At 39.0% G+C, this 17,639-nt stretch overlaps 1 protein-coding gene across 2 annotated transcripts in view; it reads right to left on the reverse strand.

Annotated features, from left to right (window-relative positions):
* Nucleotides 1–651: 651 nt before the first annotated feature.
* The window catches only part of SLC35D2 (solute carrier family 35 (UDP-GlcNAc/UDP-glucose transporter), member D2), a 140,732-nt gene continuing 123,744 nt past the window's right edge, over nt 652–17,639 (reverse strand). For both annotated transcript variants that reach the window (XM_006867643.1, XM_006867642.1), the window contains 2 exons: nt 1,941–2,023; nt 652–754 (listed from right to left, as the gene is read on the reverse strand). In XM_006867643.1, coding sequence (XP_006867705.1) covers nt 652–754; nt 1,941–2,023 — 186 coding nt within the window. The remainder of the gene's footprint in view (nt 755–1,940; nt 2,024–17,639) is intronic.

Here is a 17,639-nt window from a genome sequence, read left to right on the forward strand (position 1 = left end):
CTAAGCAGATTTCTGCAGAGCTTCCAGATCCAGACAATCTAGAAAGAAAGGTCTGGTAATCTATTTTCTAGAGATTGGTTGATGGAAACACTGATTCCATGGCAGCCACCAACAACAACACAATGTAGCCATATAAATTATTTTCCGTTTTAGTTTGAAGATTAGGAAAAGATAACAACACATAAGATTAAATGAAAGTTAGCAAAAACATTACAGGCAGTTAGTGTATGAATTTTATTTAAATAAAGACGTGTTTTTAAACAAAACAAAACCATTTTTACTGGCACTTTGCTTTGGCTGGGATCTTTGGATTTAAGGCAAAGTTGTGATAAGAAAATAACCACCACTGCTGCATCTTGCTTCCTCTTAAAGCACAAAGCATCTGGCCAAGGGGAGGCCCAGCTGTGTAGATAAGTCCTTCAGACAGTGTTTTGCATGTCTCATTTTAAAAAATTGGTCTAGAAATCCACACATCTGCCTTTGGAAAAATTCCCTTTAGAATACTTTGCACAAATACATTTCTCAGTGGCACATGTAATAGATTCTCTTTGTATTTTGTAGACGTGCTTTAACTGGGTGGCATGTATGGCTTCACATTCATACGTCTGGGAATGACTTCCCTGACCCCAGTCTGAAAGTCACAGATACTGACTAGCTCTTCAAATCCAGAGGAATACTTTCTTCATCCACAGGCTCTTTCGGTTTTGACTGGCTGCGAAGTGTTAAGAAGGAATATCTCAAACCTCCTGCCATGCTGAAAGAGAGAAAACAGAGTCAAATTAAAGAACTCTGGGAATTTCTTAAGTGATATCACCAACAGTCCCTGCCATTCTTAAAAATAAAACCAGTTGCTGTGATTCCAACTCATGGCAACCCCATGTGTGTCAAAGTAGAACTCTGCTCCACTGATTTTCAGTGGCTGGCTTTTCAAAGGTAGATCACCAGACCTTTGTTCCAAGCCACCTCTGGGTGGATTTGGACACCAAAATTTCTCTTACTAACTGTCTGTACCACCCAGGGACTCCTTTCTTCATTTGGAAAAAAAATTACTCAGAGTCCTGCTAGGTCCTTACAAACACAGAGTTTGCGTTCAACTGTAGTTATTGTTGTTAAGTGCCGCCCAATTGGTTCCAACTCTTAGCAATCTGTATAGGATTTCCAAGGAGCGACTGGTGGATTTGAACCATTAAACTTGCAGTTAAACTAAGCACTTCCAGTGCTTAACATTACACCAGGACCCAAAAAATGGGCAGTTTGAACACACCCATCAGTACTTCAGAAGAAAGGTCTGACCGTCTTTAAAGATTCCAGTGTTCTATTCTTTAACACGTGTCAGAATCAAGGATAACAAGTTTGGTTTTTCTGTTTTGTTTGCTTTTCTCTTCCAGTTCATGGTTTGTTTTTGAGAATCTCCTTATTATTTACAAATCTCTGGGAACAAAAAAGAATGGCTCAAATCTAAAACAGTATCTTAAAAAGAAAAGCATTTGGTTCTCGCTGTATAAACCATATGCCATCACCCTATATAACTGAGTTCCATGTCTGGGATCCCAGAATGCTTTTTAAAAGTTTCTTAATTAATCCTCCCAGCATCCTTAGCATATGGCACAAATTTAATGAGACCAACTTCACAGGAGAAAGGTAAATAACTTGGGGTGAACTCTTCTGTGAGGAAGAGCCAGAAATTAAATTCAGATTTCAACCATGTAAATTTGCATTTTATACACCCTCATCACCCACATGGGGGGAAATATCATAAGAATAGACAACTTGGTGATTTAAGTAAAATTATTTTTAAAGTCTCAATGTCAAAACACCTAAATTCTCAATGGTTTAAAACACGGTATTTCACTTTGCTCCATTTTTACTCATTATATATAATCAGACTGTTTGAAGTTCTTATTTTACTAAAATGAGTTCATTTAAAAAATCCCACTCACCAAATATTTAACCCTACAAAGTTTAACACAGAGAAAATGTAGTCTCCACCAACTAACATCCCAATGTAGGCAATGGATACATTCTGCAGAAAAAGACACGAGGATTAGTCATTTTAAAGTAAAGAATTTAGAAGGAAAATACATGAATTATGGTGAAATATGAAATGACACATTCAGATACTTTTCATAGAGATGTGTACACATTTTAGTTTTCATAAAATATTTAATGAATGAGTAAAAAGTCCTTTTTTGTTGTTGTTAAGTGCCCCTAAGTCAGTTCTGACGCTGGTAGTCTTTGAACTGACAATTTTGCAGTTAGCAATCCAGTGCTTATCCTACAGCACCATACCAGGACTCCAAAAAGTTATTAAATATGGTTTTATAAGGAAATAAATTAAATACATTACAATAATGAAAGTATATTAATCATTTCCCTACTTTCATGTTAGCCTATAGAAAAAAATCTAAGAGTTGGGTTGTAATCAGCGTGCAAGATCCCATCTCTTTATCATCACTGGATAGTGAATTTTAATCCAATCGATCGTGGACTTGAACAGATAGTTGTTATTGTTAGCTATCATGAATTCATCCTTTATATACGCATACATGTATCATCTATGTAATATATATACATTGTATATGTACAAGGGAACGTCACAAAGTTTGTGGAAATATTTCTTTATCTGTTCATTCCCTTTTTCCACAAGCTTTTTGAAGTCCCCTCATGTGTGTATGTGTGTATGTATAGGTATGTATACCATGAACTCTTTGAACAAGAGAGTTCAAAGAGTTCATGGTAAAATGGAATTAAAAGATAATGGAATTTTTCAGTGAACTTTTTGAAGCCCCCTCCTATGTATACCCAAAATATATTCATTTAAGTATACATCCAAATATACACAAATTTGCCTAACAATGGGGTATTGTTGTTGTTAAGTGTCGTGGAGTGTGTTCCAACTCATAGCAACCCTATATAGGATTTTCAAGGTGGGCTTGAACCACCAACCTTGCAGTTAGCAGTTCAGTACTTATCCTACAGCAACACACCAGAACTCCAATAATTGGGTATATACAGTCAAATTTCCTTACTTGCTAAAATTTATTTGTAACCCTGAAATCAATACTTCAGCACTTCTGTTGTTGTTCGCAGATATGTGAAGAACAGCAAAAATTTGAATCAACAGACACATACTCAGATTTCTTACTTCATTTGCCATACTCTAGGCAAATGTCTTTTTCACTAAACAGATGCTGTTGTTGTTAAGTGTCATCGAGTTAATTCTGACTCATAGCAACCCTATACGGAGTTTCCAAAGAGAAGCTAGTGGGTTTGAACTTCCAAACTTGAAGTTCAAACTGACCTTATGATCCCATGCTTATCCTATAGTGCCACACCAGGACTAAATAGCTAGTACCCCATTTATTGCATTTTTGTGCTTTTTTTGTTGGTGATTTCACTGTTTAAAATAGCCCCCAAGAGTAGTCCTGAAGAGCTATGTAGTATTCCTAAGCACACAAAAAAAGGCTGGGCTGTGCCTTTTAGTGAAAATACATGTATTAGATAAGCTTTGCTCAGACATGGGTTACACTGTTATTGGCCATGAACTCAATTTTAATGAGTCAACAATATATATTAAGCAAGGTGCCTTTAAAGAGAAACACATAAAATAAGGTAATGTGGACATCAGCCCAAGATGCTGGACTAGGCAGATATGCTACCCAGACCCTCTACAACAAAGACTCAAGAAACCAAGTGAAACAGATTCCAAATGATAATACTTAGACCCAGAGCTTTGAAGAAAAAAGGTCAAATATCAACTAGAGGAAAATAGTGAAGAAAGTAGTGAACAAGGAAACACGCAGAGCAGTGAGTGCCAACTGGCCCAACACAGCATGACTATTTTTCATTACTGTAAGCAGTGTTCAAATCAGGGTAGGAACAAGATAACCAGCTCTGCTCACTCAAGATTACACTGGCAACCACATCAGGGGCTGGCAACCACAGAGGTGTAATGTCCTCCATCCTCTCTACCCTGTACAGCCTACTGGTGACCAGTAGTGCGGCCCACCCCACCTCAACCCACCCAGCAGAGAGCCAACACTCCCCACCACTACCAGTGCTGGGCCGTTGCTCTAGTTTCCTTCTTTTCAGTTCTTCCCTCTCCCACCCCCACCATTTGTTTTGGTTTTTTCCTTCCCTACCCCATTTTTCCCTTTGGCCCAGTAGGGCCCACTCCAACCCCTTTGCAGTCAGCAGCACACACTCCCACAGAACAAGCACTGTCTGCCTGCTGCAGCCATGTTTGATGCCTAGTGCTTACACCAGTACTGTGATGCTTTTCTAACCTCGTTTTTCTTTTACATTTTTCCTTTCATTCTCAGTTCTCTCTCTTCCCCTCCCCTTGCTTTTTACTTTTTCTTTGCTTTTTTCCCTTCCTCTTACCACCTTTATCTTGATCCCAACAGCAGACCGCTGTCAGAGATAGTTCTGGAAGATAAGCCTCTCAGGTTAAAAGGTACTCAAAATTTAGCTGCCTCCTCAAAGTAGAGCTCACTATAATGGCATGAATGGAACAAAGCTTTCCGGACATTCATTTACTGATGGGGTACAACTCAAAATGAGAAGAAACCGTTGTAAACATCCACTAATAATCAGAACATGGAATGTACAAAGTATGAATCTAGAAAATTGGAGATGCTAAAAATGAAATGGAACACATAAAGATTGATATCCCATGCTGAAAAGGACTAGTATTGGTCATTTTGAATCTGACAATCATATGGTTTGCCATGCTGGGAACATCAAATTGAAAAGGATTGGCATCACATTCATTGTCAGAAAGCTCATTTCAAGATCTATACTGATGTAAAATGCTGTTTGTGATAGGATAATATCACACACCTACAAGGATGACCAGTTAATACTACTATTATTCAGATTTATACACCACTAAAACTGGTGATGATAAAATTGCAAAATTCTACCAATTTATGCAATCTAAGATGCATTGATAATTACTGGTAATTGGAAAATGAAGGTTGCAAACAAAGAGGAAGAATCAGCAGTTGGAAATAGAAATAGTCTTGTTGTTAGATGTTGTGGAGTAAGCTCAGACTCAACAACAGAATGAAACACTGCCTGGTCCTGTACCAACCTCACAACTGTTGCTACACTTGAGCCCATTGCTGCTGCCACTATGCCAATCCATCTCATTGGGGATCTTCCTTTTTTTTTACAGATATTCCACTTTACCAAGCATGATATCCCTCTACAGAGGCTGGTCCTTCCTAATAATATGTCAGAGTATGAGAGACAAAGTTTGGCCATCCTGACTTCTAAGGATCATTCTGGCTGCGCTTCAAACACAGATTTGTTTGTTCTTTTGGCAGTCCATGGTACTTTTAATATTCTCTTCTAACACCATAACTTAAATGCATCAATTCTTCTATGGTCTTCCTTATTCATTGTGCAACTTTCACCTGCATATAAGAATATTGAAAATGCCATGACTTGGGTCAGGTGTACTTTAAGGCCTATTCAGTCACTTTAAAGAGGTCTTGTGCAGCAGATCTGCCCAATGCAATACGTCGTTTAATTCCTTGACATTTGCTCTATAAGGGTTAATGGTTGATCCAAGCAAAATGAAGTCTCTGACAACTTCAATTCTTTTCTCCATTTATCTTGATGTTATTTATTGGTCCAGTGGTGAGGATTTTTGTTTTCTTTACATTGTGGTGCAACCCATATTGAAGGCTGCGTTCTTTGATCTTCATCAGTTATATTTTATGACCTCTTCACTTTCGGCAAGCAAGGTTATATATCATCTGCATATCACAGGTTGTTAATGAGTCTTCCTCCAATCCTGATGCCGTTGTTGTCATGACTGTGTCAGTCCACCTTTTTGTATGACCCTCTACTTTACCAAGCATAATGTCCTTTTCCAGGGTCCCTCCTGATAATATGTCCAAATCACGTGAGACAAAATCTCACCATCCTATTAATAAGGAGTATTCTGGCTGTACTTCTTCCATGACAGATTTGTTTATTCTTCTGGTTGTCTATGGTATTTTCAATATTCTTCTTGTTATGATTCACACAGTCAAATGTCTTTGCATAGTCAATAAACCACAAGTAAATATCTTTCTGGTATTATCTGTGTTCAGTCAAAATCCACCTGACATCAGCAACCTAGTTCCACATCTTTTTCTGAATCTGGATTGACTTTCTGGCAGTACCTGTACTGCTGCAATCATTTTTAAATGACCTTCGGTAAAAATTTACTTGCTTGTGATAGTAATGATTTTTTAAAAATAATAATTTCTGCTTTCCATTGTGTCACCTTTTTTGGAATGGTCAAAATTCAATCTTTTTCAGTCTTTTGGTCAGGTAACTATCTTCCAAATTTCTTGGTATAGATAACTGAGTACCTCCAGTGCTGTATCAGTTTGTTGAAACATTTTGATTTTTATTCCATCAGTTCCTGGAGCCTTGTTTTCCTAATGTCCTCATTGTAGCTTGGCCTTCTTTCTTCAATACCATTGGTTCATGATCATATGCTACCACCTGAAATGGATGAACATTAACCAATTCTTTTTGGCACACTGACTCTGTACATTGTATCTTCTTTTGTTGCTTCCTGCATCGTATATTATTTTTCCCATGTTGTTGTTGTTATGTGCCATCTAGTTGGTTCCAAAACATAGTAACCTTGTATAGGGTTTCTAGGGTGATAAATCTTTAAGGAAACGGAAAACTTCATCTTTCTCCCATGAAATAGTTGGTGGGCTCAAACCGCCAACCTTATGGTTAGCAATCCAGTGCTTATCTTACAAAGTCACCACATTCCCATTTTGCCCATGTTGTTGTTGTTAAATGTCAATGAGTGGGTTCCTATGTATAGGGTTTCCAAGGAGCAACTGGTGGGTTTGATCCACTGCCTTGTAGTTAGCAGTCCAGTGTTTATTCTACCATGCCACACCAGGAATCTTTTTTGCCCATAGAATTCTTCAATATTTTGAAAGTTTTCTTCAGTTCTTTCAGCTACAGAAATGTTGAGTGTGTTCTCCCCTTTTGATTTCTAACTTCAGGTTTTCACATATTTCATTGTAATACTTTACTTTCTGTTCTTGGGCGGTCCTTTAAAATTTTTCTGTTCAGCTCTTTTACTTCCTCATTTCTTACAGTCACTTTAACATCTCTATGCTGGAAAGCAAGCTTCAGAGCCTCTCTAGACATACATTTTGGTTTTTTCTTGTTTTCCTGTCTCGTAGTGGCCTTTAACTTTCTTTATGTATGATGTTCTTGATGTCATTCTACAATTCTTCTGGTCTTCGGTCATTAGTGTTCAATGTGTCGAATTTGTTGTTGAGATGGTCTCTAAATACAGGTGGGATATACTCAGGTTGTATTTTGGTTCCTGTGGACTTGTTTTTATTTTATTTAGGTTCAGCGTAAACTTGCATATAAGCAATGACTATTTGGTTCCACAGTTGGTTCTTGGCCTTGTTTAGGCTGGTGTTATTGAGCTTTTCCATCATTTCTTCTTATAGATATAAGATGTAATCAATTTGATTCTTGTGTGTTCTATCTGGTGAGGTCCATATGTATAGTCTATGTGTAAGGTCTCTGTTTATGTTGTTGAAAAAAAGGTATTTGCAGTGAATAAGTCATGTAATCTCCAACATCATTTCTATCATCAAGGTCATATTTGAAAACTAAAACTTCCTCATCTTTGTTTCCAACTCGCATGTTAATCACCAGCACTTATTAATTCATCTTAATTGCATGTTTGATCAATTTCAGACTGAAGAAGTTGGTAGAATTCTTCAATTTCTTCATAACTGTCTTTGGTAGTTGGTGTCTACATTTGAATTATAGTTGTACTAACTGGTCTGTCTTGTAGGCTTATAGGTATTATACTATCAGAGACAGTGTGTATTTCAAGACATATTTTTAAATGTTCTTTTTGATGATGAATATGATGCCATTCCTTTTAAATGTGTTATTCCTAACATAGTAAACCAAGATTGTCTGATTCAAGATGGCCAAAGCCAGTCCACTTCAGCTTACTAATGCCTAAGGTATCAATCTTTATGAATTCCATTTCATTTTTGACAACTTTCAGTTTCCCTAGATTCATGCTTTGTACCATACACATTCCAATTATCAATGGATACTTACAGCTGTTTCTTCTCATTTTGAGTTATGTCCCTTCAGCAAATGAGGTCCCATCCACATTATTAAGTTGGCCTTCACTTTGAGGAGGCAGCTCATCCTCAATTGCCTTCCAACCTGAGGGTTCATCCTCCCACAGTATATCAGACAATGTTTCACTGTTATACATATGTTTTCAGGGACTGATCTTTTACTAGACTGCTAACTGCAGTCTCCTCAGAAACCCTATTCAGGATTGTCATGAATTGGAATTCACATGAGGGCATTTAATAGTAACAAATCCTCAGAAGTGGACCATCTATTCTTTTTTCCTAGTCTGTCCCATGACTGGAAGCTCTGCTGGAATCTCTACCATGGGATATCTACTGGTATTTGAAACATCAGTGGCATACCTTTCATCATCACAGAAACACACACTTTACCACAGTCCAACAAATTGACAGATAATGTGAGTCAACAATAGTAGGAAACTTTAATACACCACTTACAATGAAGGGCTGAATAACTAGGAAAAACTCAACAAGGGTACAGAAAATCTAAACAAAACAATCAACCAACTTGAACTCATAGACATATACAGAACACTTCACCCAACAATAACACAATATCCATTCTTTTCTATCACACATAGGACATTCTCTAGAAAAGACCATATATGTTAGACCACAAAGAAAATCTCAAAAATTTAAAAACAATAAAATATTACAAAGCATCTTCTCATAACACCAAAACTCACTGTCATCAAGTCAGTTCTAACTCATAGTGACCTTGTATAGAATTTCTGAGACTGTAAATCTCTACTGTGGCAGACTGCCTCATCTTTCTCCCACAGAGCAGCTTGTGGATTTGAACCACCAACCTTTGATTAGTAGCCCAGTATTAACCCCACTATAGCTACTTCTCAGATCACAATACTATAAAATTAGAAATCAAAGACAGAAGATCAAGGAAAAGAAATCAAATACAGAGAAACTGAGTAACATTCTGCTTAAAAACTACTGGGTAATAAAAGAACTGAAAATTCTTTTAATTGAATGAGAATGAAAACACCACATACTAAAATTATTGGGACTCAGCAAAAAAAGTGCCCAGAGGACAATTCATAGCAATAAACACACACATTAAAAAATAAGAAAAGAGACTTCTGGCAAGATGGCGGACTAGGCAGGCACACTATGCGGACCCTCTACAACAATGATACAAAAGACCAAATGAAACAGACACAGATGAAAATTCTGGAACCCTGAACTTCAAAAGAAAGTTAGAGAAATGGATCGAGTATTGGCTGGGAGAAGACGCTGAGCACTGATGGTGAGAGAGGGAGACTGACTAGAGAACCAGACACAGCATGACCATCTTGTAAGCAGCTTTGGCAACAAAGGGAAGCCTGGTAGAGCAGATTCATACAGGCAATGGAAAGGTGTTATTCCTTCTCTCCCCTTGTACTCCCCTGGAGACCAGAGGTGTGGCCAACTCCCATCTTTATCCAGTATCAACACAGGCCCTGCTCTCCAGTAGTTCAGAGCCATACGATTGAGAACCATGTCAAGACGAGTTTTGATACCTGGATTCAGGCAGGCTAGACTGCAGACCTATAGAACCCGCAGAGCCACCAGACCAACATTTAACGAGTCACCCTGCCCCAAGTTACCTGTGGTTATAATAGACACTGAAACCAACTCCATCAAGGGCCTTCACAAACTAAACCATTTCCAGACTGAGTGCCCTGAACCCAGATAACACTGAGGCAAAGAGGACTCCATCCCTCCTACATCCACCTCGTGAAATCCTTGCAGATGCCCCTGATAGTTTTCTCCTCCCCAGGTCCAACAGCTGCACTGTTGTTTTGGTTTTGGTTTGGGGGGTTGTTTTTTTCTTTTGTTGTTTCATTATTTTTGTTTGTTTATTCTTTTTCCTTATTCTTACCTTTCTATTCCCTTGAAATTTATCCTATCTCTGCTTTTTTTTTGTGCTTCTGTTTCTCATTTCCCCTCTTCTTCCCCCCCCCCTTTTGATCTTTATTTACCCTCTACTCTCTCTTTTCATATTACCGCTCCCTTGTTATTCTGTGTGTTAGTGTTTTTCCCCTTTGTTTCTGTGTCATTTTTCTCTTCTATAGTTCCATTTTCCTGTTCTTCTTTTCTCTTTTCAATTATTCTTCAGTGTTTTTTTACATTTAAATTTCTTACTTTTATTTTCTTACTTATCTTTCTCTTCTATAACTCCATTTCCCAGTCCCTCTTTTGTCTTAGAGTTATATTTTTTTCTCTGTTTGCTGCCTGTTTTAATTAATTTTTTCTCTTTATTTTTTTTCTTGTTTGTTTATTCTGTTTTGTTTTATTGCATGTGTGTGTGTGTGTGGGGGGGGGTTCTCTTACCCACACAACAGGAGACAGCAACTGTGTCCATACAGCCCAGCCATAACTGTACTTTGTTCCACCCACTGGGCAAGAGCCAATACCAGCTCCTATACTACCTGATCAATAATAGACAGCAGCCATTGGCAACCAAAACTGCCATAAACTGAGGTGCACAAATGGCAATGTAGAATGGTTTACATGGTTCTGTTCTCTAACTATACCCCAAGAGACAGTTGGTGAGAGCCAAAGAACATATCAATATATAATCATCAATTAAAAACAAATACCACAATTCCCTAAAGACAAAAGAAAAATCTAGCTCACAAAAAGAAACAAGAGAGAATGACACAAAGAACCAAGATGTACATCCAGAAAATATTTCTGGAGAAGGAAAGATAATGGAATCACCTGAAAGACAATGATATTTAAGTGACTTCAAAGATTAACAAAAGATCAAGGAGAGTAAGGAGAACACAGAAAAAAGACTTTAGAAGAATTCAGAAAAATGATACAAGAACAAACATATAAATGCAAATTCTGAAATAATATAAAATCTGTGATTAGAAATCCAGAAGATTAAATACTAAGATTTCAATACTATGTTAGAAGTCTTAGTCAGAGTCATAAGGTAAGATAGGGAAATCAAAGGCATCCAAATTGATAAAGAAGAAGTAAAACTCTCTCTATTTGCACACGATATGATCCTACACATAGAAAATTCCAAAGACTCAGCCAAAAACTTATTGGAACTCATTGGAAGATTCAGAAAAGTGGCAGGGTACAAGAATAGCACACAAAAGTCAGCTGGGACTTCTGGTTTGGGTGGCAGTAGAGACAGCCAGGTAGGAAAGGCTCCATGGGGGAGGGATTGAAAACCCCCAGAAGCTGCACTCACAGAACAACACCAGAGCTCTAGATCTACCATAAGGTCCAGAGTTTCAGTTTCCCCGCACTCGAAAGTGAAAAAATCACGATATAAGGGAAATACTGAGAGCTAGGAATCTTTGGAAACAGGATTCCCTATTCAGTCACCGTGCGGGGGCGGAGCTCAGAGGGCGGAGCTACCGCCAGATGGGCACAGGGAACCAGCACTAAAAGCAGTGCAGTAACATTTACAAAAGGAGGTGCGGAAGAGTCTACACGAGCTCTGGTAGCGTAATGGTTACGAATCAGGCTGCGAGCCACAAGGTCAGCAGTTCGAAACTACCAGCTGTTCTGCAGGAGAAAGACAAGGCTTTCTGCTCCCGTAAAGATTTACAGCCTCGAAAACTCTGTACAGGGTCACTATGAGTCAGAACTGACTCCACGGCACATAATAACAACAACATTCCCTCTCATGTCTTCTTTGCCCAGCCCAGACATTTCAGGCAGGTGGGTGTGCACTCCCTCCACCCCGCAAAATAAATCCAGTGCTAACCCCACAGTTTTCCCATGGTACAGAGAGAAAGAATTTAGTGGATGCTTATGATGTAGCAAGGCGACTGGACAGTCAGCCACAGTTTTATTTTTGTTTCCAAGTGGTGGTTTTTGTCTCTGCTTTTATATTGCTTCTGCTTTTGGTCCTTTTGGTCACACATTTTTCCTAGAGGTGGGAGCTTTTTCCCTGTACTTTACCCAAGAAGAGACAGCAATCATGGCCATATAGCCAAGCTACAAGCATACCCCATAACATTTCACCATTGAGACAAAAGTCAATAACAGCTGCTAAGCATTACATATGAAAAGGGAAGCCTATCTCTTGATCATATCCACCAGGAGACACCAAGTAAGCTTAATAACACAGCAACAAACATCCATTTAAGCATTAAAAAGCCCACATAGCTACTGGAAATGACAAAAGATCTCAAACACAACAAAGGATCTCAAAACATGTCCAAAAAACAGAAAAGAGTAACTGAGACAAATGCCCTGGAGACAGACAAAGGCTCCCTGGAAGAGGAAGAGCAGGTTTTGGATTTGCCTGAGAAATAATTCAGAAGAATTATATGGAAACAAATTCAAATGCTCTGAAAAGGGGTGGAGGAAAACAAGGAAGTCAGGAAAGTACTACAAAAGCAATCAAACAAGATTGATATAGCATTGAAAACAATTCAAAACCTGCAAAAAGAGGTCTAGATGATAAATAATAAAATATCAGCAGTGGACAATACACTCAAAGCAGAACAGAAGAGATGGAAGCCAGAACTAGTGAGCTGGAAGACAAATCTCTCAATATTGCTAAGATAGAAAGCAAGCTGAAAAAAGGATTTAAAAATGTGAAGATTGTCTAAGATTCATGCTGGATAACATGAAGAGGAATAACTTAAGAATTATTGGCATTCTGGAACAGGAAAAATCAGAGAAGTACACAGAGAAGATAGTTGAAGAGCTTCTGGAAGAAAATTTCCCTAACAGCTTGAAAGATAAAAGTTAAACATTCAAGAAGCCGAACATACCCCAGGAAGGATAGACCCCAAAAGAAAGTCATCAAGACATATAATAAACAAGCTCTCCAAAATCAAAGGCAAGGAGAGAATTCTAAAAGCGGCCAGGGAGAAGAGAAGTGTCACTTACAAAGGCAAGCAAATCAGATTAAGCTCTGACTATTCAGTACAAACCATGCAGACAAGAAGGCAATGCAGACGCATATACAAAACCCTAAAAGAAAAAAACTGCCAACCAAGAATCGTCAATCCAGCAAAACTATCAATCAAATACGATGGTGCAATCAAACCATTCCAGGATAAACAGAATCTAAGAGATTTTATCAAAACCAATCCAGCACTTCAAAACATCCTAAAGGGAGTTCTTTGGACTGAAAACCAACACGAACAAACAACAACCAGAGATTGACAAGCGTGGCAACACCACCTAGAACTCAGTCAACAGCTAACAGAGTCCAGAATAGAACAAATTTACAACAACGAATTCAAAGGAGCTGGGAGGTCAACCAAAGACCAAAATAATACCAATGTCAAAGAAGGGATAAATGTAGGAACAGAAATCCAGGTGGTGAGGAGGCCAGGTTGATCATAGGATACAACAGATTGTCTTAAATGGAGAGAAAAGTTAATAGATTATAAGGTAAACCAAAAGAAAGTTAATACATCACAACTTACCATGAACACATTAGAAAAACAATCAATGTAATCCACTACATCAATAAGAAAAAGGAAAAGAACCACATGATCATACAGATTGATGCAGAAAAGGCATTTAACAAAATCCAACATCCATTCCTGATAAAAACACTCAAGAAAGTAGGAATTGAAGGGAAATTCCTCCACATAATCAAGAGCATATATACAAAACCAACAGCCCATATCACTCTCAATGGAGAAAAACTGAAAGCCTTCCCTCTGCGAACAGGAATCAGACAAGGATGCCCTTTGTCACCACTGCTTTTCAATATAGTTTTGGAAGTATTAGCCACAGCTATATGGCAAGATAGGGAAATTAAAGGCATCCAAATTGGCAAAGAGGAAATAAAACTCTCTCTATTTGCACATGATATGATCCTACACATAGAAAAACCCCAAAGACTCAGTAAAAAAGCTACTAGACATCATTGGAAGATTCAGCAAAGTGGCAGGGTATAAGATTAACATACAAAAATCAGTTGGATTCCTCTATAGCAACAATGACAGCTCTGAAAAAGACATTAGGAAAGAAATACCATTTACAATAGCCACCCAAAGGCTGAAATATTTAGGAATAAACTTAACCAGAGAAACAAAGGGCCTATGCAAAAAGAATTACAAAACACTACTACAAGAAACCAAATGAGACTTACGAAAGTGGAAGAACATACCATGTTCCTGGATAGTAAGACTCAACATCAAGAAAAAAACAATACTACCCAAAGCAATATACTCATATAATGCAATCCCAATCCAGATTCCAGCAACATTCTTCAAAGAGATTTAAAAAAAAAAAAAAAAAACAAAACAGTACAAACTGTATATAGAAAGGAAGGAGACCCAGGATAAGCAAAGCACAGTTTAAGAAGAAGAACAAGGTTGGAAGCCTCTCACTCCCTGATTTCAAAATCTACTATACAGCTACAGTGGTCAAAACAGCCTGGTATTGGTACTATGAAAGATACATTGATAAGTGTAATAGAATTGAGAATCCAGAAATTAACCCATCCAAATACAGCCAACTGATTTTTGACAAAGTGCCTAGGTATGTTACATGGGAGGAGAAAGTCTCTTTAACAGATGGTGCTGGCTGGAAAACAATATACAAAAGATTGAAAAAAGACCTTTACCTCATACTCTATACAAAAACCAACTCAGCATGGATTAAAGACCTAAATGTGAATCCCAAAATTATTAAAGTCATCAATGAAAAAATAGGGACAAATGTGAGGGCTCTAATACAGGGAATACACAGACTACCAAACATTTTGAAAAGTACACAAACAAAAATAAACAAAATAGATGAGTGGGACATACTAAAAATTAAAAACTTATGTGCATCAAAAGACTTCAACAAAAGAATAAAAAGGGAACCGACAGAATGGGAAAAAAACCTTTTGCAATGACACATCAGACAAGGGACTCATTTCTAAAATACATAGGAAATGACAATACCTCTACAAGAAAAAGACAAATAACCCAATTTAAAAATGGGCACAGGACATGAACAGACATTTCACCACGAAAGAGATCTGGGCAGCCAACAAACATATTAAGAAATGTTCGTGATTACTAGCCAATGTTGTTGCTGTTGTTATGTGCCATGTAGTCGGTTCCAACTCATAGCAACCCTGTATAGGATTTCTGAGGCTGTAAATCTTTACAGGAGCAGAAAGCCTCATCTTTCTTCCATGGAACAGCTGGTAATTTTGAACTGTTGACCTTGCAGTTCGCAGCCCGATTCGTAACCACTACACTACTAGATCTCCTTTTAGATAGATGTAAATCAAAACAACAATGAGATACCATCTCACACCAGCAACAGCAGCAAAGATCAAAAAAGTAGACGACAATAAGTGCTGGTGAGGATGTGGAGAGACTGGGATGCTCCTGCATTGCTGGTGGGATTCCAACCTCTCTGGAAAGCAATATGGAGCTTCCTCAGAATGTTAGAAATTGAAATATCTTATGATCCAGCAATTCCTCTACTTGGTATTTACCCACAAGAAATACGAGCCATAACACAAGTAGATATATGCACACCAATGTTCATAGCAGCACTATTTACAATAGCAAAAAGATAGAGACAGCCTATGTGCCCATCAATAGAAGAACGGATAAACAAACTGTGGTACATACACACAATGGAAGACTATGCCACCTTGAAAAACAACAAGGAAGCTGCAAGCCACCGCATAACATGGATGAACCTTGAGGAAATTATGTTGAGTGAAATTAGTCAGTCACAAAAGGAGAAATACTGCATAGGACTATTATTGTAAAAGAGTACGAAAAAGAACCCACACTAAAAAAGGAGGAAAAATTATATATATAGTTGCCGATCACCAGAATGTATGGGATGAGAAGAGTGGAGCAAGGGAAGGGAAGATGGAGCACAGGGTAAGGAATAGACACAGGATAGCTTGGGTGCGGGATGAGGGGTACGGGGAGGGTGGTATACAAGAAGGGGGAGGGGAATGGAAGAACAAGGCTGATGGAGAACAGTTAGGCAGGTTTGCATGGGCTAAATGGGACACAGATGATGTATGAACAACAGGGCTCCAGGATACAGGGATTGAGGCATGGTTTGAAGGGGTAAAAGAGGGGAATAGTGATAAGATGCTTGGCTGTCTTTTAAATCTTGGTTTCCCTTGCCTACCATTGTAAAATAGACACTTGAGGTGGGGAGAAAGGAATAGCCAGAATCATCACTACAGAAAGCTTGTACGTCTGTCTTCAGCCTATAACTGATTGGAATACCTTAAAGGGAGCTAGAAGTTGCCCAGTGAAAAAGGCTTCCTGTGGAGCCTTTACATTGCACAAGACCATAGGGGGAATCCAGAACCCCATCCAGAACCGATTGAGGTAGGAAATTTCCACTGGAAAGGATGAGTAGACCAACCTGAAGCGGCTAGAACAGAAGATATTTCGTGAAAGAAAGACCGGCAGGAAAAATCCAAAACAATAACGGCAGTGTGATCAATTACTACAAGAACAAGTAAGCTGTTTGCCTGAGAGCCATCAAGGCAAGTGGTCGGGTCCCCTGAGTGCAAGCCCCCTTCCAAGACTAAGACTCAACGGGAATATATGACCAGGCATGTAGTCTGGCTGGTGACCACATTGGTCACCGATAAGGGAAGAGGGGGGAAAAACAGCAATGAAGTTGCAAACTAAGACCGACCACATTCAACAGACCCCCGTTAACCCGGGTGGAGGCCTGGATGGCCAGAAATACGGCAAGACCTGTGGACTCCTGGGCCCAGAGGTAGTGACATGGCTAGAGGACTAGAGAGGAGAGTGAAGCATCCAGCTTATATGAAGTGAGGGAGATGCACAAGAACACCCATACTTGCAGACAGTACCCACCTGACTTGGCTTCGATGGCTAGATGATCAGAACTCAACTAGAAGAAGAAAGAAGGGGGGGGGGAAATAATAACCTGCCACAATTTGATGAACTTTACCTATACTTATGGATATTGTTGTTGTAAAGTGCCGTCGAATCGATTCTGACCCATAGCGACCCTATATAGGGTTTCTAAGGAGCATATTAACTCAAAAAAGGTAACAAATCTTTACAGCAAGGATCACTCCCACTCTCTCGGTACACAGGGTTGACAGGGATGGGTAATATAAACATTGACTACCCAAAATTGGGGGGGTGGGGGTGGGGGGTAGGGCTGTAGAGGCTTGCAAGCTTTCAAGAGGGAGCCTGGTTCCAGACCGGGCAGGGGTGGGTGGAATCGCCATTGAATGATTTTCAATCCATTGGGACCAGGCTAGTGAAAGGAAATGGGGATAGGACTCTTGTGGTACAATAGTAAATAATTGCCATCAGGTCTGACTGTGAGGCTAGGAAGTATGGAGCTGGGTGTTCTTTGACAAAGGGAGGAGAGTGATTGATTCTGCAGCCCAGGAGTGGAGGTTCCCGAGACCATCAGGTAGGAAGAGTAGAGAGCAGTGGTGCCAGGGATGGGGTCAGAGAGGATGATGTGGATGGATAGAGCTGCTGGGAACGCTGGACTCGGGAAGGGAGGGAGGCTGTG

Source organism: Chrysochloris asiatica, unplaced genomic scaffold (genome assembly GCF_000296735.1).
Source record: "Chrysochloris asiatica unplaced genomic scaffold, ChrAsi1.0 scaffold00107, whole genome shotgun sequence".
Taxonomy (NCBI): domain Eukaryota; kingdom Metazoa; phylum Chordata; class Mammalia; order Afrosoricida; family Chrysochloridae; genus Chrysochloris; species Chrysochloris asiatica.